The sequence below is a fragment of the Piliocolobus tephrosceles genome, chromosome 2 (assembly GCF_002776525.5).
Source record: "Piliocolobus tephrosceles isolate RC106 chromosome 2, ASM277652v3, whole genome shotgun sequence".
Taxonomy (NCBI): domain Eukaryota; kingdom Metazoa; phylum Chordata; class Mammalia; order Primates; family Cercopithecidae; genus Piliocolobus; species Piliocolobus tephrosceles.
Genome location: NC_045435.1, coordinates 181,652,005 through 181,677,875, shown reverse-complemented (window position 1 = coordinate 181,677,875; position 25,871 = coordinate 181,652,005). Strand labels below are relative to the sequence as shown.

General features: G+C 35.7%; 1 protein-coding gene across 7 annotated transcripts in view; it reads right to left on the bottom strand.

Moving 5' to 3' along the window:
• The window catches only part of ARPP21 (cAMP regulated phosphoprotein 21), a 156,704-nt gene that overhangs the window by 101,139 nt on the left and 29,694 nt on the right, over positions 1-25,871 (bottom strand). For 3 of the 7 annotated variants that reach the window (XM_023214691.1, XM_023214690.1, XM_023214692.1), the window contains 8 exons: positions 13,886-14,059; positions 11,980-12,146; positions 10,972-11,013; positions 10,096-10,185; positions 5,985-6,129; positions 4,480-4,558; positions 3,736-3,795; positions 2,887-3,027 (listed from right to left, as the gene is read on the bottom strand). In XM_023214691.1, the coding sequence (XP_023070459.1) occupies positions 2,887-3,027; positions 3,736-3,795; positions 4,480-4,558; positions 5,985-6,129; positions 10,096-10,185; positions 10,972-11,013; positions 11,980-12,108 (686 nt within the window). In that variant the 5' untranslated portion in view covers positions 12,109-12,146; positions 13,886-14,059. Of the gene's footprint in view, positions 1-2,886; positions 3,028-3,735; positions 3,796-4,479; positions 4,559-5,984; positions 6,130-8,001; positions 9,891-10,095; positions 10,186-10,971; positions 11,014-11,979; positions 12,147-12,685; positions 12,904-13,885; positions 14,060-14,144; positions 14,223-25,871 lie in introns of those variants that run through there. The other 4 variants (XM_023214693.2, XM_023214696.2, XM_023214695.3 and 1 more) reach the window with 4 other exon arrangements.

Below are 25,871 nucleotides of genomic sequence, written 5' to 3'. Positions count from 1 at the left end.
GCTACAGTGTCATTAAAATATTCATTTCATGTGTTTACATTGGAGTAGCATTAAAACTCTAGACATTGAGGAAGTATTCCCCAAACACAAAACTCACATGGAACTCTCATCTCAGTATTCTCTCCTTTAAATAAATGAAGACATTTCAATCCAGAAATAGTTTGAAATTAATATGGTTCCCCTGACCAACACATGTTGATTGCCCTGATAAGACAACTCTGAAATTTTTCACAAAACCAAAACACCAAGACACCTAGAACTTGACTAGAATGTTTTGGGTATAATGTCCCATTTTGAACTTCAATCCCAAAGAGCATGGCAACAGACTTTGAAAATGGAACATAATTTTCCACAAAACAACACTTCTTTTCACTAAAATTGTTGACAATGACTCAGGTTCTGAAAACTATGATTTGTTCCTATTTGGATACAGAGATTTAATTCATCCTCTTGTCCATGTGCTAAAATACATCAGTTATCCACCCCTACCTCAAGAACTACTCAAATAGAGGATGAGCCACCACCATCCCTCAAGAGCCACTCAAATAGACCATGGTCAGAAATGTGGTTAGAAGAGAACAGTAGAACTTGACAGCTATGAATTGAACATTGTTGAGCTCAATACTTCAGTAAATACCCTGAAAGTCCATGACATACAGTTATTTGCCTTTTTTATTTAGGCATGATTTGCTTTGACTCATGAAGGGGTGTCTAAATGGTGGTGTATAAGAGTAAGGAGTTAGCCAGAGGCTGAGTCCTGGCCTTCCTGCTGTAGCAACTGTACCTTCAAGAAGGTGTTCTCTGCACACACTTACTTTTAACTCTTCCTAAAGGTGTAAACACATGGAGTCTATTTTTAAATGGCCATTAATAAAAAAAAAAAAAAAGCTGGCACTCTTCTAGAAGTGAAAAATTCTAGTAATATGATACCTACTCACTAGAAAATAAAAGTGTTAAAGGACAAATTATGTTCTCCAGTGATATTTGGGAACTTGCAGGAAACACAAAGATTTAAAAAGAGCTGATCAATAGAAAATTCTAAAATCATATCAGTGTTCCATATCTGCTCTATCCAATAGCTGCTTGAAATGTGGCTTACTGATAGAAGAACTGAATTTTAAAGTTTAAATTTTATATAAATTTAATAAATGTGAATTGAAATGTAAATAGCCATATTTGGCTACCATACTGGGCAGATCAGGTTTAGAACCAGCACTCAAAGTTGACCAGGAGTCTTGATATAATGCCTAATTTTCTCAAAGCCATTCTCCAAGGGAACATGTCTAAAACATATGGACTAGTATTTATGACTATGTGATTGCAAAATTGGTGTGAATTAAAAATAAATCTACTATCCACCAGTTGAAACTGTATCATATTTAATATACGTGAACTATGGAGTTTTCCATGTTTGCTATGACCTTATAGACAAAGAAGAAGAAAAAAATCAAAAGGAAGTAGTCAACTGCTTTTCTATTTTGCAATCAGCATGTCCCTGCATTATGATATCTAAAAGCCATTAAAAAATGAAGAATAACACAACTATAACAACAACAAAGAGTATTTGATGGAGAGGGAAGATATAAAGGATTTTGAAAGTTATCTTTAAGTTTTACTACTATTCAAATACGAGGCACATGTGTAAACAATCAGGTAAAATAGGAAGCTGATAAATTTTTAAAATGTTTTGCTAACACAGTAGAATGCAACTACAGGACTGAATGGTTCTAAAACTTCAAGGACCCTTAAACATGATTCAGTTCAAACTATCCTGCGGATATATAAGTAATTTGAAGCCCACAGAAGTGGAGTGCTTACTGTCCCTGAGATAATAATAATAGCCATGCTTGGTCCCAGATCTCCCAGTTTGTGCTCTCTTCACTATGACTTTCCCCTGACCTCTGCTGAGCACAAACTGATGCTTGAGTTGAGAAAGAGCCTCATCTCCATCCCCACTTGTCCCAACCTCTGGTGAGCAGAAAATATAGAGTATTGTAACCATGATACTCTGCTTGACACAAAAGCTCCCTTCACTAACATTCCTAAAGAGCACGCAATTTACAGTTTACCAAGAACACTGTGAGAAAAGAAAATTATAAAAATGGATGCTTTATGTGGGCCGTTTTTTTAGTTTAACATGCCTTTTGTTATGGAAGTGGCTTGTACTGTACTCAACAGATATATAGGTTCAAGAAAAACAGCTCCAAGCTTCAAAGCAAATGACTACTCATGTTATTATGCTTCTGGTGACTCAAAGAAACAATGAACAGGTATTAAGATAAAAACAAACAATTACTTTAAAGGGAAAAAACTTGTCATTCTCTTTTTAGAACTAAGGCTTAGATGTTTCATGTAGCTCAAAACTCTCATTTTACAGGTGACAAAATGGAGATGGCAGATGTTAAATGACTTGCTCCAAGTCACACAACTAGTAAGTAGAATTGGGTTTTAGAGGCAGGACTTCTGCCTCTAGGTTAGATAGATGTCTAAAAAGCAGAAGAAAGAAGAAAGAAAATAACAATTATTCTGTGTATGTCATGGTCATTTAGAAATATCTGTTATTTTTAATTTAAGTTATATTTTGACAAAATTTTTCACAGCTTTGTATGTAATTTCACAGAGTACTGATGGAAGAAAGAAAATTATGTTTCAGGAACTATGTAAAAGAGCAGGAAATAAATCCACTTTATTTTCTGAATTTTATAAACTTTCTTGGTTCTCAGACAATCGTCTGTAGATAAATGCCACACTACTTCTGATAAGAGCAAGAGATAAATAACATTGCACATTTTAAATGTCATGAACTGTGAATTTTATACTGTGATCTTATAAATGAATCCATAGGAGAAAAAGAAAACGCTAAATAAGTACAGTGATGGGACTTACATTCTGGTGCTGCTGGTCTTGTTGATGATAACAGATTTTCCTGTTTGATCCACATTGTGATCCAATCCAAAATAAGCTGCCACTCGATGGACAAGCATCCTCTGATATGATGACATCTGAGGGAACTTTTTATAATGATTACTGGAATATAATTCAAGAAAAAGTGGAATCAACATTTTCATTTTTTGCCCATAATACATTTTACAAGTATACACATAAAACTATCTCTCTCTCATCTAAACCACTAAGCCTATTGCATTTCTGGCATCACTTAATGTCCTAATTTCCAGAAAAAATTTCTACTTATTACATATTTATTGATTATGCTATAAGCATCTTTGTTTCATAGTTGCACATTTCTCTTGCCAAATAGAATGTCATGTCTGTTGGACAGTATTGCATTGTAGTCCATGATACCTTATCACAGGACAAATGATGTGACATAATACGTGACTGCAGATGTCTATATGGAGATGTGTCATTAAACGGTTTACACTGAAGCGGCACAATTATTTTCAGGCATAACTGACTGCAGCCAGCTGGAGCCCATTAAAAAACTATAATAAAAATAAAAAGGGTCTCTTCTTGTTACAGCTACTCTATGCTAATCAGTGGCCCACTGTTTATAGCCATTTTGTCAGGAATTTAACAAGCAGAAGCACACATGGTCCAGGCAACAATTCTCATCAGCATATAGTTCCTAACTCCAATAATGTCCCCATTTAACAAATCAAGGAACATATTAAACAATGTTTTATCTATCCCTAAGTCTTTCCAGAGTGGATAATTTAACTCCAGTACCAAACTAGGATACATCATCAAATTAACCAGCATCGCAGTTTAACATACTTGTTGTCAGCAATGAAATCGATAATTTCCTGCTCCATTTTCAAAAGTATCATCCTGTCCCTGCAAAATAAATGTTAAATTTAAAAGGTTTTATGCATGTTCCACTTCCAAAAACCTAAAGAATTCATTAAATATATGGAAAAGATTACTTTAATGTATGCTGTTACAAACTTAGACCTAATTCTTCTTTGGAATATGCTGACCATTTACATATTATTTCATTTCACTCATTACAAATTATTTCATTATTTAAGAGTATTCCTTTGTGGAGTATATTGAAATATCTAAATGTTGTAGTCTTAATGTTAATTATGACATGCAAAGTACTAGGATCAAAAAAACACATCAAATAAGTAGTATATTTCAAATAAATAGGAAACTGGAACAAATCAATGGCCAAGTATTGACTGTAAATGAATACACAGCTGCATTAAAACATAATTGGCTTATTTGACAACAATAATTTTTATTCACTATTTTTCCCCCAGCCAGTATCTCTTTGTGATCCCAAAAGCATAACTGTTAAACTATAATTTATTAATTGGGTAACTACCCAGTTACTAACTCTCCATAAAAAGTAAACATGCAAACCATCAGCAGAAAAAAAATGCAGGACATATTTTAAGACATCAGGGAAGGTATCTGCATTTTACAATGGCTTTCTTAGAAGTGTTGGATTAATAACTTTGATTGTAATATTCTATTTGATCCTTCTAAAAATAAGAGGCTTATTTAATAATTTACCTGGAATTATTCTTTAATGTGTTAATCAGAAACTCGTGTAAGTCTATGCCTGTAGAATCCGTGTATTCTTGGCTGCAATCTGAAACAAATAGCAGGATGGAGTTGTCGGGAATGACGGTGGAAAGGTGAGGTGGAAAAGGTTTCCCCAACCTATCCTGCTTCCCCCCTGCTCAGATAAATTTTAGGTGAAGCTGTTGGTATAAAAATACATGTTTCAAAACTAGCAACCTGGCAATATAACATCAGGATGAAAATTAGATTCAGGGATTGAAAACAACCAAATAAATCCTGACTATGGAAAGATCCAAATGTCATACAAGGGGAAGTGGGCACAGTCTGGGTATGGGGGAGAGGTGGAGTCAAATATGTCATGTGTTCATTCTGCATTGTAAATTACAAGGGCACAAATCCTACATGACAGAACTCCTACCTACAGAGAGAGCTCTCAAGATTTGAGATCCCATGGAACCCTTTTTCTTTTAAAGAAAGTGAAAAAAAAAAAAAGAATGTTCTCTAATGAGACTACCTATTAATCAGTACAAAATACAGTACACTAAATATTCCCAAGACTTTTACATACCCTAATGTTGTCCAAAGCTTAATTTCTAAAACTGTTTTAGAAACCTGAACTTCTTTACTGTCATATACACCTTGGATTTTAGATATTCCTCAGCAGAAAAAACAATTATAAATAGATGTATGGTTATAGAACACATAACTGTTAGAGGTGGTTGTCATTCCTCAGTTGACCAGATGCTCTATTATTTCCCAGCTGCCCAGTTTTTTTGTTTGTTTGTTTGTTTGTTTGTTTAAGTTTACTGCAAGACTGGTTACTCATGGTACTCTTCATTTCAACTTAGTTTTGTTTTTGTACAATGATTGGTATGGCAAAAATTTGGACAGTTTGGATTGTAGGCTTTCAGTTTGTGAAGGTATGACCCTTTTGGACAGTGATTTATTGAAGTAGAAGTGTGTATTTCTTAAATAAACATTATGTGATAGTAGATGAGTGCAGAGACTAAATTCTGTGCCAGATAAAATGTGAATCATGTATTACACTGACGTATACATCTGCACTTTGGGGACCATATCACTTATGAACTGAGAATTGCTAATCCACTCTCTGTCTTTTAAGATAAACATGAGAGTATCAAACTCGGTATCATTACTGTTCACCAATCCAAGTTAATCGATCCAAGAAACCTAAATTTAGGGCAGATTTATATTTATTCCTCATACAGGCTTGTCACTGAAAACAGAAGATTAAAATGTGAATCCAAAGAAATATGTGATCCTATAAATAACCTGTCTAGCAACACAAGTAATGACACTATAAACAGAAAGAAAATCAAGTTCACATTTTTTACACACATACAGATACGTACACGTATAGAATTATATGCAGGGTTTGGTGGGAGGTGAATATGCATTTGAAATCTAGAATGTGTTCTGTGATTACGTGTGTGCCCAAATTGAGTAAGTTAAGGAAACATTTTCACATTCACCTTTTGATAACATTCTGATCTTGGGTTTTTCAGAGGTTTTATCTTTGTTTTTATCCTTTTCTTTTTCTCTTTCAGAGTCATCTTTCCTAGATTTATCCTCCTCTTGCAGGCTGGAAAAACTGGAAAGCTGTAAATGAATTGATTCCTGTTGGGGAAAAAATATAATAATTTAGGGCCAGGTTTCATACTCTCTGTCTGGCTCCCATTTTGCATAGAGGTTATGAAGTATAGAAAAATGAAAACCAGGTGCAGATTTTTTTTCTTAAATGGTAAAAATTAAACCTGTCAGAAAATTAATTGCTCTTTAAAATGATTTAATCTTCAGGAGTCAATGGGAGGTCATAAGGAACATCTCGTACTAAAACTTTGCCTCATGAATATTAACCTTAACCAAGCTGAATTCCTGTAGATCACAATACTAATTTTTTTTTCCTACGGGTTTATTTTTAAACACCTAGAAAAAGTTTCTTTATTGGTAAGCTCGCATCACAGCCATTGTATTAAAAAAAAAAAAAAAAAAAAAAAAAAAAAAGAAGGACTCTGTAGTTCTATTCTATAATTCCTTATAAGGGGAAATTGGCACAAAGACAGACATATACTAGGAATCATAATTACAAATAGAACAGACATAAAGAAAGCCTCTATTACCGAATTTGCAACAAAAACTCGATTCTAGACCCAGGTCAACAATGATTTCTACTACAATGAAGAGCAGACTACATAATTGCAGGAATTCTAGGCATAAACTTATTATAATTGTTTATAAATACCATTAATAAATCATTATAATGCATAGTTACAATAAGAATTGCCTTTTAGAAAAGGTAGGAAGTAAAATTATATTTTTCATAAATAATATATATTTAATATTATTTTATTTTAGCATCGGCTTGTCCTTTCCAAAATATAATATTCTCTTGAAATGATGTTTGATATAAGATTGACCATTTATAGCATTGGGACTGGATCCACTTTTATTCTTATCTATTTTGCACTGAAAATAGATTATTTTGCATTAACTCACATGTATCAGCCATTTGATTGATAGTATGTTCACTGTTTTGAAGAAGAATGAGCCAAATCATGTTTTTCAGTTTTATGAAAAACCTATGCTATGATTAAAACTATGACAAATTAACCAACGTTAAGCCCACTTATTCTTATGTAAGAGATCATTTGATGGCAAAGCTTTCTTCCACTAGTGACATTAAAATTTATGATGTAGGAAAAAAATAATCCCAATGACTAATAATGTCTCTCACTGAAAATTAAACTAATGCTCACACGACATGTGACTAAATTGATGATCGTACCCTCATAATTTGGGATTCTTAATGGTTCTCAGTAAACCTGGCCAATCTAACAAACATAAAGAAAAGTTCTCTGAAGCTAAGATTCTTTTTTGGAAGGGGCTCCATTGTGAACTCCCTGTTTCACTATGCTTATAAAGTCACACGATATAAACGATGAAATAAAACATACTTTCATCATAAATATCTTAGCTGAGTTTTCCAACTTCAACATGTTTTTCCTGGGGATGTAAATATATAAACTTTGTAAAAACAGAGTGTAATTTGATTATAGAGTCATTTATTGCAGTTTGGGACAGAAATGTCTTAATATGCAAAGGTTCAGGCAGGTTCTAAGGATAGGATTTGCTTCTACTTGCTAAAGAAATCACTGGGACATTTCTGGTCCAGAAGACATGGCTGGGGTGGGGAAGATTCAGTTTGACAGTTAATCTTCAAGGGAAACTGAGGGCTCCCAGGCCATGAAGGTGATCTCATCGCTTCTTCAAAACTGACTGAAACATCCAGCCTCTGTATGTATGAATCTAAAATCATAGAGGGTTGGACACATATATTATAAATGCATGAGCAGAGGCTAAAGAATATCCACCATAAAAAAATGTACAAATTGATGCCATGTGTTGACAAATACTATACTCAGGAAAAAAATTATCTTTTCTATGCATATACGTTACGGTGTTGAAAGAACACACAAAAGTGCTATAGAGTTGGTAAAAAACAATCTGTTATTTTTTAATATTTTTATTGATATGCTCAATAATAAAATACAAGTGTTAATAAATACATTGGTACAGGATAAGTTTATATCCAACAACAGTAAAAGAGTGATTCAAGTTGCAGTAATACACTGATAGGTAAATAGTATAACATTAGAAAAGCAAAATTCCTTTAACTTAAGGACAGACTGAACCATCAGATATGGGTCTGAGATCAAGTAATACAGGTAGCAAGAGTTTTTCCCACACTGGAAAATGAAGGCAGTTTTCCAAATACTGTGGATTTACAAACATTGGGGAAGCGATACAATCCATATACTGTATACTTCTGCCCGTGTTCTCTGGGATTCAGTCCGCACATTTTGTAAGTGCCGGTGGTACCTAATGAAGGCATTGCATATAAACTCAAAAGTCTGTTTCTTTATTCTCTAAAAAGGTAGCACGGCCACTTGCTTATATGTGTGTGTCTGGATGTTTTCTATCAGCCCCCTGTTCCCACCACTCCTCAGCCAATCCAAAGAGAAGCTTGCAGGCTCTCATTCTCTCCTACAAAGCTAGTCTTGGTTTCTGAGCTTGGAACCAGCAGGAACAAAGCACCATTTACACCTTATTTCTCTGCACCAATTGTATGGAGACATTAGACTTAGGTCCAGAGTGGGCACTATGATACAGATGATCCCTTAAAAAATTTCCTCCTGGTACCTTTTCAAATGGGACCAAAAGCAGACTAAGTCTATAAAGGCTGTCCTTCTCTGCCTGGCATTAGGAGTGGGGGACAACTGGGGCATTACTTCTTACAGGGCCTGTCATTCTGCAGAGTTAACATATATTGTGTGCAGTACATTACAAGCCATCAGTCAACATTTAATATAAGCCATGATATTCACATGATTCTCCCTTTTCAATCTCCATTAAAAAAATAGAAGCACAAATAAAATGCTGAAGGAAAGCTACACGTTTCTCAGAGCCCAAGTAAAATAAAGCATGTGTACGAAACACAGTAATGGCCACTGAAAGAGAGCCTGTCCATGCCTTATGACATGAGTGGCGTGTTGAGAAAATGATGCCAGGAAAAAAAAAAAAAAAAAAAAAAAAAAAAAACAACACACTCTTAGGACAAAATCTATTAGGAATTTATTTTTGGTCCTTTCAAAGAAAGTGCTCTCAATGCTCTCTGTTTCCATGAGGGGAATTCAGAGTATTTCAATTAAAGTAAAAAGAAAAAAGCAAAACCAAACCAAACAAAAATAATGATATCTTAATCAATTTTTCCCTCCCCTGGGCTCAGGTAAACCATTTTACTTTTGTCTTGACTGCTCCCAGCCTCTGATAAAATAAGTACAATTTCAGCAGCAAGACCATTCTTTATAAAAGCTAATATGATGCCTAAAAGGCAAACAAAAATAAGTATGATGTGAAGTTTCCCATTTTGTCACGAAATAATTTTGTTGAAATTTAAATTTTTATAACCTACTAATCTTGATGTAAGGAGCAAAAATAAGGGTAAAAATATGCAGTGATAGATTAATAATATTAAAGTCACCATCAGCTCAGATTCATTTCTGGACAACTTTTGCAGTATTGAGAAATCTCCACCAAAGGCCATAAAAGTATTTCTCCAAAGTTCAATGCACCTTATTCACTATTTCCTAAGTTTCATATGAACCAACAATTGTGTTTCTTATAGGCAAGTGCATTTTGGGGAGCTGAGAGGTAAGACATCTCCAACAAGGAAGGAGAGAGGATACTTGGGATTATATTTGGTTCAGCCTTATCAAAAGAGAGCCTTTGAGGAAATTCAGCACTACTGTGCCTACTTTTTATTTAACTTTTAATCTAAATTCTTTTGAATTCCTTTCCATTTGCAGTTTTCAGAGAGTCTGGAAAAAAACAAATGTAATACTCTGTGACAAACCATTAAACTATTTTAGAATGTTGAATAAGCAAGGGATGAAGCCAAAAAATGAATTATTTTCTTCAATTATATTTTTCTCCCCCAAAACACTGTTTAACACCAAATTAAGAGTCATGCACACAAAGGTGGATCCCGTTCATGCAATTAATGATAATGACAAGGGGATATACCTGATCCTGAAGACTTTCACCTCCCGGTCTGGCAGAAGATTCCTCACAGACAGCAAGACTGCGAGTCAGTTTACCTTTCCCTGCTCCTGACTAGGAGGGGGGAAAGAAAAGGGAAGGAAAGGAAAATAAAGGAAACAAACAGGAAACATTCTCACACTGCCAAATCATCTCCACATTTACATGACTTCCCCAAATGAGATTTTTAAAACCAAACTTCAAGTCTGCCAATCAGTACTGTCTACATTGGCCCTAAGCATCATACCTCTATATTGATGGGGATGGAAGTAAAGAGGAATGTGAACAGACAAATTAAAAAAAAAAAAAATACTTTTAGTAAATTGTTTGCATCACATTGGGAACATATGAAGAATGAATTCCTGTCATTTCATGAAAATATCAGGAGGAAAAAATGGCAAAATTAATTTCTACTAAAACTAAGTTTGCGGGAGATTTGACTGAGAAGATGGTTAAAAGGATGAAAAGTATGTACTAAACAGCTGTATTTGTTTACTTCAAGGCAGAAATCAAGTAGTGAGCATAAAACATCTACTCTAAATTTTATTTAAAATAAAAACAAAACAAGTGGTCGTTTGTTTTGTAAAGTACTGTCAAATCTCTAAGTGTGAAAACAGGATCAAATACATACATTTACAGGTATTTGAACACTAAATCCTCTAATTAAAAAATATATAGTGCCAGAAAGTAAGACACGCATAAACACGACCCCATCAAAAACAGCCAGCACCAGTACAACCGGGGTCCCGCACAACATCTGGACAGAACCATCTGAACTGCTGGCAAATCCTTTAACTCTGATATAAAATATGCAATTTCTACCCATGATATCAGGTCTACTTAGAATATTAAGAAACCTACCTTGGATTTTCTTCTTTCTTGATTCTGAGCCTCCAGCCGCCTCTGTATGTTGGAAAGAAAATAAAACAAAATAAAATAAAGCAAACAAAAACAAACAGTAAACCAACAACCGAGAGAGAGAGAAAGAAAGAGAGAAAAATGTCACTACTGGCTACAGTAGAGAAGTCAATAATAATAGCAACAGAACATCACAAACATTAGGGAGGACTCCTCCTTCCCTAGCTTTAAAAAACTTTTGACTAACTTTTAGCTCTTTTCTCTTTATAGCAACTATTGGAAAGGGGAAAAGGAAAAGCCAGCTTTGAAGTCTTTTGGCCATCATGCAGTTATCTGCCTTTGTTAATTGTTGGTATATAAAGAGTTAACACTTCTGTAGTTCAGTTAAAAGAAAATCAGTACTTACAAGCTATTTGTAAGTGCAGTTTGCTTTCCTTCTACCAAATCTCTTTCCCTTGTAAATCATGATGTGTTTCACAACACTTTTTCATTTCCTTTAATCACTCCCAGTCTTTCTTCCTCCTTCTAGTATTCTCTCTGTGGCTAGGAATTCTAGGGTTTAGCTTGTTTGCTAATAAGACTTGAGCCTTAGCATGCCCATGAAAGTCAAAGGAACACCTGCCTTTGATTTTTCTTAGTTTACCATAAATTGAGTCTTCACCTTTCTACAGAACAGCAAATTCATTTTTAAAACTCAGCTAGTCTAAAGCTGCCTGGGGAGAAGCCCTCCATGTACACCTTGAGGTGTTCTGGAAATTGGTAAGAGGATGCTGTGTGCAAATTCAGAAAATAAATACTTTCCTATGACTTTTTTCCCCACAAAACACATTTTAGAGCATGGTTGGGTTAGGACAAAAAGTGACAAAAATTGAAGAAGTAGGAGACTAGCATTTCCTAATGATACAACTAGTGAAACTCTTTAAAAAAATAAATCTTTAAAGTATTCTGAAAATAAAAGAAGGGATCTGCACACAGTTGTATGAGAGTCAGGGTCTCTTCATGCTCACTCACCTGAAGTTCCAGTTTCTCCTCTTCATCCAGACTCTCTGATTTAACAATGCCGTTCTCTGGAGTAGCCGTCTCCTGCTCAGTCCCTCCTTCCTCTGCTATCGCCTGATTCAGGTCTCCTTGCTCAGACATTCTCCCAGGTGCAAATTAAAATAACAAGATTTTATGCCCTAGAAGGTTAAGGTATCAGAAAATAAAGTCAGTGCAAGGTATTTACTATCATTCTTTAGATATTTCATATCTCTTTTCATATTCAAATCCAAATGAGCAATTTTGAGAATTTTATACAAAAGGAGGAAAAAACAAGGTGAAATCAAGTACCCAAGACATGCACAAGAGGCAGCTGCAGTTGTCCCATCCACACCCCCTTTACACACACTTGTGAATACACCTTGCCATTAAAATGGGTCACCAAATCTTAGAGACACCTAACTCCCACACAACTACCAGTCCCCGATTCTCCACTACAGGGTAGAAGCAACAGAAGAGGATACTTCTCCCACTTTTGAATAAAGGACCCTCGACTTCTAACTCAAGACGTGGTATTGATGTTCTGCAGCATCTCTAAGATGACTGAAAAATTACTTGCAGGTTCCAAACATAGACATGCTTCCCTAGATATAAGGAATATGGTAGTCTGCAAGGGCAAAAAATCTATTGAAAAGGTAACAATTCAGCATAAATATGGTATCTAATTTTGGCAATAAACCTTTCAGGGTCCACATTTCCAGGTTTCGAACTGACAGCTACGTTATTAAAAACGTAAGCCCTCTCCCAAGCTCCTGTCAGTTGCTGGTGCGACAAGATCCTGTGGAAGGCAGTCTTTGGCAGGCAGCTCTAATGAAGCTATCCCAACTAAACTCTACTTCTCCATGCTCACAATAGACTACAGACACTGGAAATGGCTTTTCAGAGTTAAAATCTGTTATTATTGTTTTTCTCCCTACCTTTATAAAACCCCTGACACTTCCCCTTCTGATGTGCTGTCAAATGAGGCTCATGAATAATTTAGCATTTACTTCCTCCTCACTTTTTTTAAGCTGTGAGAAAAATAGAAAGAAAAAAAAAGAAGAAAGAGAAGGAGGGAGGAGGAGGAGGAAGGAGGAGGAGGAAAGAGAGAAGAAGAAGAAGAAAGACAAGAGAAAGAAGAAGGAGAAGGAGAGAGAGGCGCTGTAGCTTAGAAAGTTAGTTATTTTACAAAAAATTCCCAAGCAATGACTGTCCCATTCCCAGTCATTACAATGGTAATTATTATTGGACAAATAAGAGTTTTAATATGTTTCTTTGAGAGTGTTCAATTACCATTTACTAAATCAGTAACTTTATTTCCAACTAAAAATAGGAAGCGTGAGAAAAATCTAAACCACAGAAATTTCACTAAAATCTACCATGACAAAACAGATGGTATCTAATGATATCTTTAAAATACACAGGCTTATTCGGCAAAGGATTGTGGGAATGTAAAAGGAAGTTTTCCAACACGATGGTAGTTCGAGTCTATAAAGTGACTAGTAAGCAATGCATTCAGGTTTGGGGAGGTTCTAGGATATTTCATCCAGTGCATTCTGATGGATTTCTGATATTTCAGTGACGTTCAGTATGTGTGGTTAATGAAATAAAAAGTTCCATTTTCCACTGGCAAACAGCTTGTTTCTCAGTGCATTGGGTAGTGGACTTCTGTTGCCCTAACTCATTTTTTAGAGCATTTAAGTAAAAAACAGATCGTGACCAGATTTAAAATGGAGTGAACAAATTGAGCTCTAATTCTCCGAACTACAAGCCAAATGAGTCTCTGATACAGATCCTGTCATGGTTACATTCAGTGAACTGCTGGATACAAGCAGGCACATTTATATAATAACAAATCTAAAATACAGATGAGATGACAGCCAGAAAACAAGACCTTTACCTTTCGTGCAGAATTCCTGCTGTAGGTCTTGGCGACTTACTAGCGGCTTCTGTCGTTCTACGCCAGGAAAATCCACACAAGTGATCAGAGACAACTGGAGTCCCATGTCCCCATTAACAGTTCGGAATGCCCATCTCCATGCGATTCCCTTACACAGTGTGACACATCGTCAACCTGAAAAAAGATGAAAAGTAAATAATAATAATTGCAATAATCATGGTAGGGTGAAGGATGAAATAAATAAGACGGTGTTTCTAACACTAATGACCAGCTTCCAGCAAATCACGTTCACAGCTTGATCCAGCTCCACCTGTCTCAAACTGCCTGCTTCTTCTCTAATGAAGGCTACAGCCGGCTGTTCAAGTCAGAACGGCACCCACGCAAGGAGCTAAAATTAACAATTGCATTATGCACCGAAGATTACTCACTTCAATTTTAACCTTTTTTAGTGAAATCTCGCACTTTGTATTAAAAAAAAATAAAAAAATAAAAAAAAATAAAAAAAAAAAAAAACAAGCTTGTGTGTTTGCCCCAATGAGAATCAGGATCACCTATGAGCAAAAGTTTTGCTTCCTTTTTCTAACCAAAGCCTTTATCGTAATTATAGATTATATTATATATTTTAATGCTGTAGTTTCTCTCTTTATGAAAGTTACCTGAATAAAGTGTACTGAAAGGTTTTGATTAAATGAAACATTCTCTATGAAAGTTAAAAAAAAAAGAAAAGAAAGAAAGAAGAAAACTTTTATAATGGCATGGCTGAGAAAGCTCTTTTCTCTCCACTTATAGTTTGGGAAGAAGAATGCCTAATATTCTTGTTGCAGGGTGAACACAACCTATCCACAGCCCTCCCTCCCCATCGGGATTGCCACTGCCAGCTGGGCATTCTGTTTGACAGCGAAGAAACACTGACAGAGGGATTCAACAGATTTGCAAACTTCAAGCCTGTTGAAAACAATCCATGCTATAATGTGCACTTTCTCTTTCTCACAACTCCTACAGGAGCAGTGGCAAAGACAGCTCGAATGCAAACACAGAGACGTGCTCCTAATAATATTTGCCCAAATCAAGCTGCATCTCTTCCTTTTCCCTATAACTCTACTCTGGTGCACAACAGCTAAATCCAACAGCATGCGCACCTCTTCCAACATATGCCTGTCTATGAAAACACTAAATGCATCCCAGTTATATAGTGTGAAGGTTAGAAACCCCCTCTCCCTCCTCCTTGCTACCCTCTTCTCCCAAGTTTAAACGAGCACAGCTGGTTCCTTACAGGATTTTACTGTGGCTATATTAATAACATATTGGGTTACAAAGCCATTTGTTGTGCAAAGGGAAAACAACTGTTGAAAATTCAATCACTTGTACAGTCAATAGTTTCTGGATTTATTCATGTTTTATGAAGATGGATGATTACACTTTAAACTATGTTTCTTTCATTTTTGGAAATTATATGGCTTTTGAGAGCTAGACATGCATTTACGACAAAACTGGATTGCTAATCAATAGTAATTTTAATTTTTCAATTTTGATCAGTTTCACCATAGCTACTATAACTAATACTCAATATTAAATAGAAATCATCATGTCTTAAAAATTAGAATCTATTTAACTAAGAAGCCCGTTATCTAATATGTCTTAGCATAAGCGTCAGTGATGGCTATGAAATGCATTCTGGATTCTGATTTACTTTTCCCAAGTTGAATGACGTTCTCAAGGATCATGGCAACTCTTTTGATTTCTCTTTAAGACCCTCATATTTGTACAGTTCACTTAGCAGGTGAACAGCAATGTAATTTCCAAAACTAAGTCTTAGATGCATTATTCCAGCCTCAGTAGGAGGATGCAAGATATAATTCTTTCCAGGAAGAGAGAAAGAACAAACTGATATTCACATAACTAACTCAAAGCGGGGACAGCCTGGATATATGTGTGTGCGTAATTACCAGGACACGTTTTGAAATAGCACCAAGCTCTAAAGTCAGTGAGGTATTATTCTTGCATGCCTGAATCATAAAGTCATCATCTACCAAGATAAAAGAGAATATGGGCATATGGGAATGAACAGAGAGGAACATATGGATCACAAATATTTTTGTAACTGATTAAAATTGTTCTCTTTGCTGAGAAAGCAGTGCCAGGAAATCAACCCTACTTCAGCTTTCTGTTCACCAAACTAACCGGACTCGTCCACTGCCATTTAATCTTGATCTGTTTCAATTTCTTTCATTTCTGCAAATAACCCAAACTATTTTTAACAAATATCTTTTCTTCAGCATTTAGCTAATAAATATTCTGGCCAAATTTCAACTGTCACAGTTTGAAGGATGGAAGGAGAAAGACGAGACTATATACAAATGCACAAAATAAAAGTTACTGTAGCTGTTTTTAGTGGAAATACGATTTTAAACATAATTTTGTGGGTAGCATTTAGTAAATTCTGTCAATAGTTTGCAAATTAAGCTACAGAAAATTAATCAACAATGCTGTAAACTATTTACCATGAAGAAAGCAAGTAAAATAATTGCTATCTCGCTTTATATTCATGCTGTTTCTTACTTCTTTAGTTTACTTTAGAGTCGAACACTGTAATGATTCGGATTGTGGATTTGAGCAAGAAAGGTAGAGAGAAGAAAGGCAAAATGAAAAGCACCAAGTATGCCGTCTTTTATCATCACACTCAAAATAGCTATGTGCTCTGTGTGTGTGTGTGTGTGTGTGTGTGTATTAATCACTGTGCTACCAGTTGGGAAAGAAAGGTCAGATTTGATTCAAATTTCAGCAATAAAATAGTTCACCAATGAAAGGGAAATTAAAGTTAAATTTTTATCAATAAGTTGGGAGTGTCACTCTATTAGCCACTTTCTTCACAATACTTATGCTAAAAAATTAACAAGAGAAAGACTAATACTAACCCAAATTAGCATGGGTGTTTTATGATGAAACAACACAGTCAAGATTTACTTATTGAAATTGAAATGTTTTGCCAATATGTACTGCTGCTTCTTTTTAAGCTGGGCACGGTTCTGTAAATGAAAGCCACTTGTATATTGGGGTGGTTATTGATTTATCAAATTGTCACATAAGATATATAAATATTGCAAGACTATATAAGCCAAGCATATAACCCATTCTCAAAACAACTATTCTGTTAAAGTTTAAGAAAGATTTTGAACCCTTAAAATTAAGTTTAAAGCAAGAAAAAAAAAAGTAATTGGGATGTAATCTTTTCAAAAATAAGAATAACAATGCCATGAATAGAACGTACATACTAATATCTTTAGCAAGTCTGAAATTTTTCCAAGGTGACCAAAAATATCAATGAGAAATTTTCACACTAATTACCCTCCCAAAACGTAATCATTCAGTAGTGTACAAGAAACACTCAACCAGGAGATTTACCCTTTAATTAAACTCTTTATGGTCAACCTCATGTGCAGGCATTCTGTAAGGTTCTTGAGCCATCATGAAAATGCCAAAATTGCCAGAAAACCTTTTTATTGGAAGAACAGAGGCGGACATTTAAGAAAATAAATTTTCTGGTTAAGATTTTGGGGAATATAAATGTTTTAAGGAATATCCTTGCTTAAGCTTTAACCTAAGAGCCTGACACTTTATAAACATGTAGAAGGTTAAATATGGGATCTCACATTTCCTTTTTTAACTGTGGTAACCTGGATCAAACATAACCAAGATCAACTTTTAGCAGAATGCCAAAAGTGGAAGGAACGGATGCCAAAGCTCTGCACAGAGTAGCACCATAATAATCATGAACTCAATTAAAACTAAGGAAGGTCTGTTGTCAATAAAAACATCTGAAGAAAGGCCTTGTGCCAGTGTTTTATTTCTTTATTTGTATAACAAGTCTTTACTAATCTTCTACTATGAGCAAGAATGTTCTACACTGTGACATATTATTCAGGTGAACTAACACAATCTCACATTTAAAAATATTTTTTTCTTACTGAATATAAATTTAAAAATAAGCAAATTAATATACAGACATACAGATCAAAGGCAGAAAATGATACTATAAGATGGGAAATTGGAATTCTGCTTTACAAAATTTCCTCTGACATATTGATGAATTGATGACACATATGTATGCAGACTAGTTATTTGGATGTAACTTGACTCACACGGGTACCTACTAAATGCTATCATCATCATCATCATCATCATCATCATCATCATCATCATCATCATCTTAGCAGTACCTGGTGACATACATTGCTATTTATGTATCCAGTGTGGACATGGCAAGAATAAAAAGTTTAGATAGAGAAAATACAATGTTCAGAGAACACCTGCACCTTCACCAGAATCAATGCATGTACAGCCAATGTGCTTTCACCAACAAAGGGTAACAGACATCATACTTCACTGAAAAAGACAACTCTATAATTTTTTTTCCCAAAGCTTACCCTGGATATGGTCCTGGTACAATACAAACATCAGGATGTCAATAATCTGAATGAGAGAGCTGGATGGAATGCAATACCTGATGGGCAGCCTTGTCACAAGACTGGCCCAGTTTGTGCATATTTTTGCTACAGATAAGAAGGGATTTTTGACCAAAATCAATGTCACAGAGAATGAAGCCAAAGGCTCTGATTCCATGTTAGAAAATAAGCCAAGAATCTGGCAGCATCAAGGTTAGTTTTAGTTTGAGTGTGTGACCATTGAGACCAGTCCAAAGATTTTTAAATGGCCTAAACTTCCATAACACATACAGGCAAATCGCCACCTTACATTTCCAACATCATTCTATTAAGAGTCTGGCATGATTTATCCATATGCAAGGTGGTGTCATCAACCTCCAGCATGATGCAAAGTTAAAAAAAAAAAAAAAAGTGCAAATATCCAGAAAACCACAGAGCTGCAGAGAAGCTTGAAATTAGTTAGTCTAACTGACATTAAATTCAATGACTTGGACAAGATCTAGAACCAGACTTATCTACAAGCAGAGTTGGTTCAGGTAACATAGTCATTTTGACTGGATGTCAGAGTTCTTTTCAATAACCTGTGTTCCTCTAGTGATGGTTCTATTAGAAATAAAGGGCAAGTTTAACTAATCTATGCAATTAATTCCCAGTACATCGCAAGAGAGACCCACACATTGTTTTTCACTGGACCACTCTCTTTTCTCCTTGTGAACGAGCCTACAAATACTGCACAGAAATGACCTGGGCATATCATCTGATGATGGTATATGTGTCTCTTTCTTGGATTTATCCCCCAAATCACATGGACACATTTGGGTTTCTAAATCCTTATGCTCAGTTTCTCTTTTTGAAAATCCTTAAGGCCCATTTTTCATAGCTATCAGAATGCCCAATTTCCTCCTTCCACACCTAGAACTCATAGTGCCCAACTTTCCAAAAGCCGCACAGAAAATCACATGCCTGCATTATTCCCAGATGAAGTGTACCCAGGTTTTGTAGGTAGGCATGATAATGTTTTAATGTGGAACAACTAATTATAATCCATACTGGTGCTGAAAAATGGGTAACATTTCAAAAAGACTGTCTCCTTAATCTTCAAGCAACAAGCCAGGATCTCAGACTTGAGCAATAGCATCATCATTCCTAGTGTAACTGGAACAAATTTCCCAGGTACTTAAATAATTCTGTTAGGATCTTGTGGATAATGATACCATATAACTTTGCTAAGGCAAAAATGTTCTTAAGTAGTCAGATCTTCCAGGAATTTCAGTGAGTTACACACTTATCCTAGATATTTCTCTCGGTATCACTATTCTGTGATCTCCTATATCAAGCAGTACTATTTCAGGGATGAGAACTTGAAATGATCCTCTGAAATGATGATACTCTTGTTTGGGCATTATTAATCTAACTGGTACTGGAAATTCTGCATTCTACATCCAGTTCAATTCAATTTAATAAAATATTTAGAAGTTTCTTCTTTATCTGGATGTCAAGAAAACAATTCATTATTTATTTTCAGTTATTTCTATTGGAGACACTCTCTAATGAAACAATAATTTTTCATAAAGTGCATATCTTCAATTCTGGCTTAAAGGATTCAAAAATATAAAATTCAACACAAAGAAAAAAGGCATTTTTTAATAAATGGGGAGAAACACTAATTTTAATAGTAATCATTATACCTGACATGAACTCTTTTCTTCTTCATTCCTACAAGATGTGAAAGAAGCATCTGTCATTTCAAAAACAATGAAATAACAAATGTGATGCAGTTAGAGGTGCCAAAATGGGAGCTAAGTGTTTGAGTTATTAAAACCTTCCTCAAAGAAAGCAAAAAGGAAGAGACATTTAGGTAAAATGAATAAAAGCAAATAAAAATTGCTAAGTTGTCATTTTGTCTGATTTTTGAAATGTCCGTAAAAGTCATGTTTACTCCTATATATACATTAGGGAAAATAAGATGTTTCCATTGCTATGACATCTTTGTTTTATGTCAATACTTTGTATTTTGTACCATAAATGACTGTTTCATGCCTTAATATTGACTTTTCAGATTTATTATTACCAAAGTCATCACTCCCAAACCTTTTAAAAAGGAATCAACATAGAAGTTTAAATTGCCCATCTATGACCTCAGCTCCCTCCCTAACAGCAAAATGAATGAAAGGATTTTCTAAGGGCGCAAAAGCATGAAAGGGGGCAAGTCCCCAAAACTAAAAGCCAAAATGTGAGCATAAAGGATCTATGAACCCAGAAGCTATGGTCACAGGAGGTGTACTCCACTTCCAAAAGGGAGGGAGAGAGGACAGAGAGAGATTAACGAAAACGGATGTATGCTGCCATCCTAAGTATAGCTTGTGGAATTTCAGAAGATACAGGAACAAAGGGAGTTTCCAGTTATGTAGGGCAGCTCTGAGCTATAGTTTTGTGTTAACCTCTTAATAGCATTCTCTTTCTACAAGATTCAACCACCACACCAATGAAACAACTACATTTTATTGAGTACTACACGGGTATTTTTTGACTGAGTTTTTTACATACATTATTACATCTATTAATAATTCTACACAGATGATTATATATATTATTACAACTACCTTTTACTGAGTACTACAGGAGTAATTTTTGACTGAGTCTTCTACACAGATTATTACATATCATCCTCACATCAAACACATTTATTCATTGCTAGCCTACAACAGGGAAGACAGCAAGCTCTCTGCCTGTCCTATCTCTTTAGTGTTAAGTTGGCTGGCTGATGGCTTGTTCAATCACTGGATTCCCCAGGTCTTAGAAAAAGCAGATGGATCATTCCTTAACAAAGCTCAAAATTTGAACAAAGTAGTAAAAAGATTCTCTTCCCACTATTATGTAAACTCCACAATCATGGGAGTTTTGCCTATTTTGTGTATCTCTATATTAACCCCAATACTAAGAATAGTGCCTGGCACATAATAGGATTTGTTGACTCAGTGAATGAAAAGAGGCTTAAAGCCCTACCTGGATTCTAATCAGTAATGGCTATGTGACTTTGCTGTGTTTCTGCATCCTTCACCTGACGGCCAAGATATCTAATCATGCGAAGACCTATGAAAACTAATGTGGCAGTAACGTGTTTTCTTAAACTAAACCAACAGTCACTAGAAGGTACCTGAAAGTAAAACCAGGACATGTTTCTGGATGTTTGGGTCTCATGAAGGTTTTGGTCTGGCTAAGCTCTGTGATAGTGGGCCAATCCATTCAAAGAGAGCGAGGCATATTGACTGATCTCCTACTGTGCACAATATTTTGTGGCCTTCTGGATAGGATACTGGGGAAAGGAAAGAGATGGCGCTTGCTGGGAAGCAGCTATGAAATTAATTACAGAAGTCAGCAGACAAAGGGATTTGAGAACAAAGCAACCCAGAGGACTGAAGCATATAATAAACACATGTTCCATTGCTAACATTAAACTTAGGGGTTTCTCAATGTCTTCTTGAAAGCTAATTTTGAAAATCTATCTTAAGGAAACTAAAGAACGTAAGTAAGGAAAAATAGAGACAAACGAAAAGATATTCTCATTAAAGATAAAAGGAGAGTGCTGAAACTTTGAACTGATGATGCACATGCAGATGAGTTTCTTCAGGCTCTTGGTGCTTTCTGAGTTCTTCTGAGAAAATGATGGCATCATTAATTGCATGATTTATCATAATTAAACCGGCGAAACATCTAGGCCTCACTTATATTGCTAGGTGACAAAAAAACTAGATAAAAGCAATGTCTTTTCTTTCTTCCACACTTGACTTCTTTCAGTGTTGCATGAGGTTTCCTCTGAGTGCTTACTCTAACAGGTTCCTCATCGAAGTGTCATTTCTCCCCTTAAGAGGAAGTGCCACACAGGTGCAATGGCATTCCTATTACAAAGTGGAAGACAATATATTCTCATCACATGTTCCTGTTCTGCCTCTTCTTAAATGCTGGGGTCTTTTGTTTTTTCTCCCTGTTTGTTCCTTTCTCTACACTTCCTAATATAGTGTTACATAAAATTACCTCCTAACACCACTGAAAACAGTCATGAAAACAAAAAAGTGCTGTGTTGAGATCAACATATTTGCTAGAAAAAATGTAAGTGTTCAAGAAATAATTCTGACTCTCCCCAGACTTTCTGAAAATAGGTGAACTTGAAATATAAAATAATTCATTTGACATTGGCATTTATATTGGTAGCAACATTGTGTTGGAATTTTTCCTCACCACAGTTAAATATCTTTCGGTGTGTTTAAATGGAAAATGCAAGAGATTAACAACAAAACTACCTGAGAATGGGAGTGAATGTACTGCAGAAAAAAAGGTCCATATTCAAGACCTCAAGTGCTGAAGAACGTGTTGCAGAAGTGTTTCATCTGATGTCTCTTTCCCTAGGAGACGAGAAAAGCAGCCAGGAGAGTGAAAGGAGCTATGTACCTTCAGAGAGAGGACTTACAGAGACTCTGGTACAACAAATGTACCGTATATGAAAATAAATATGCAAAAGAGTGTCTCAAAGCCTTTATTTCTAAGCCATCAAGGGTGTGACTTGTGTTTGGGGCCATGCTTTAAACACTAGCATTTTGAATAAATGTTCCAGATGAAGAAAGCCGGCCATAGACTCTAAGTTCCTTGGACAGAGACAGCCCTCAGGCCAGCGTATCTTCCAACTGTTGTTTAGTGTAGAGCAGGAGCACTGTTGATACCAGCTTGCTGAAAGGATAAATGAATACATTTCTGGGAGGAAAACATTTTCAGGAACCTCACAACACATTGATGCAGCAGAATCTGCGGTTCTTTTTTTTTCAATGTGTCCACGGCTTAGCCAGAAGGTACGTTCCCACTTAAACTATCTGAATTGGTGTGTGTTTGTTTGTGTCAGGCACAGGCAGCATTCAGGCTCTGGGGCCATCTGTGGCAATGCTGATTGGACTCCAGATGCCCTGTTTGACAATAACCGAAAGAGACCATGTGGTTGGTCATTTGTAAGAGAAGAGCTGCAGTTTGAGGTTGGCCTGCCTATCATCATGGAATGTGAGAACTACGATCATATGAACATGCTCTACCTGAAAAGGCTGGCATGGCCCGATGATGTCAACCTCCCCGTAACCCCTGCCTGCTGTAAGCCTGACTTTATCTGATGTTCCTCTTTTTTCTTTTTAAACAAAACGTTCTTCTTTGAAGGAGAAGTGAAAGAGTCAGTTACATTCAAGACTAAAACCATTTTCAGGTGAACATCTTCTGCATGATGGACTCTCCTACTTGGGCATTCCTTGCACAAACCTGACAATAAGACCCTTCAATCCGAGCAAGCCAGAGTCAAAGAAATTGGGTTTTTGCTTTTTTGTCATCTTCATATTTCAAAATATTTAATACCTTTCAATGATCTTATAAAAAATAAATGCTGGTATAATCTCTGTGAATTATTAGACCTTGCTATCATTACCTGTCACTAAAGAAAGAGGAAAAAGCAGATTCTTAAACCATACCAAATGAAGAAACTGGCAGAAACTATTGATATTTGGGAGGAACACAGTCAATCTGAACTCATGAAGAAAAAGGGTTAAATTGTGCTCAGAAACTCCCTGGGGTTTCCTGATGATGAAGTTGAAGATTTGGGGATTTTATTCATGGATTCTACAATGCCTAAGCTAAGTGCCTGGAAGGGGTAATTAGTTTTGTACATGGTTGTTCTGGGCACACAAAATAGTCTTAAAGTGTACTTTATAGACACTTCAGTAGAAGAAAACTGTTGGTACACATAGTGCAAATTGGCATTTCAGAAAGGAAGACGTGAAATTAACCCGCCCTCTTGGGTGTCTCTAATGTTTAACCTTGCACTTGAAAAAAAAAATGGGATGTAGCATTCCTATGACAGATGAAACAATCTGATTCCTGAAAGGGAGGCTGAAAATCTGGCATTACACAAAAGAATAGGAACGTAAGAAAGTGTGGTTTTGAACATTTACAAGAGTGTACATCCAAACTATGGATGTGGAATTGCCAGGGTAAAATTATCCAGCAAAGAATCAAAATTATGATTTGATATATCACAGAAATGAACGATCTGTCAATCTCATGTAATATGAAATACTCAGCTTCTGAGCTGTGAGCTTATTTGTGAAAACTTCAAGATTTTAAACGTAGGTAAGAAAGGAGAAGCCAGTAGTTGCATTTGTAACATATAGCAAGGTACTGCCAGAACTGGAATCTTTTTTTGTTGAATAGTCTCCTTAATAAAGTCTAAGGCCTAAACTTTGGGAAAAATCTTATGCACTGGGAGAAATTATTACCTTTCTGTACTCATAATGATAATTAGGAAGGAAGGAAGGAAGGAAGGAAGGAAGGAAAGAAGGAAGGAAGGAAGGAAGGAAGGCAGGCAGGCCCGACTGTCAAAAACTCTCCTGCAACTATATGAAAGTGGAATATGAAATATTTGGAGGAATGTATTAATATGATGAAGATTGTAGCAAAATTTAATTTTCACAAATAAATATAAAACTGTGAAAACAAAATGGGTCATTTATTCTTCATTGCTAGCACCTAGCAGAGAGGACTGCTCATAATTATAGATAAGCATAATATTAGGAATAGCATTTCCCTGTATTTGATAAAGTCTGATAAATAGAAAAATGTGTTCTACACCTCAAAAATTACATATTTTCAGTAGACAAAGAGTATTAAAGAAAGTAAAGAACACAATGAGATCCTATTGCATCTCAAAACATATCTGCCTGATGACAAGAGAAGAAATTTGAATCTCCAAGTACCAAAGAAGTCTAAGCATATTTACATAAATGACTACTTTTAGTCAGTCTCACAGGCATTATTAGTATCCTAATTTTAAATGTTTATGTGTGTCCATATATAATTTGTGTAATTTGATTCTTGTCAATTTGCAAATGTAAAAATGGCAGATCCCAGGTATCTAAAATCCTGTGTGGTTCAAAACCATCCTTATATCCTGGTAGACTCTGTTTTCAGTTCTGGGAGCACTAGCCCTCTGCTGGCAACTCTGTGGCCTGACCACTCATATGGGGCTTGGGCATACCCATAGATGCCAATTCCAGATGGGGCCGTGATTGCTCTACACTTCAGAGACTCCAGCAGGAGCAAGGAGAAGATAGCATGCCAGCCAGTGGAACACGTTGACTATTTGCCCTACTGGAAATCCACTAGGCTCCCTGAGATGCCACACTTAAGGTGATGCTGCACAACTGAAAAGAAATGCTGCCCATCTAAGTACTAAAAATGCTCTGTTTTTTTTAGGTTTCCATTTTATTTTAATTTACTAAAAAATATATACTTCCAAAAATTTACACTTTTATATTTAGGACTATTATTTTCCCAAAATGGAGAAGAACAAAGTCAGAGATGATACTTTACAATAAATAGTAGCAAGAAATTTCTGAGGGAGGGACATTGTAAATTTCCTGAGAGGGAAATTTGTGTTCTCACTTACTTTATGAGTTTCTTTTTCTTCTTCTCCTCCTCCTCCTCCTCCTCCTCCTCCTCCTCCTCCTCCTCCTCCT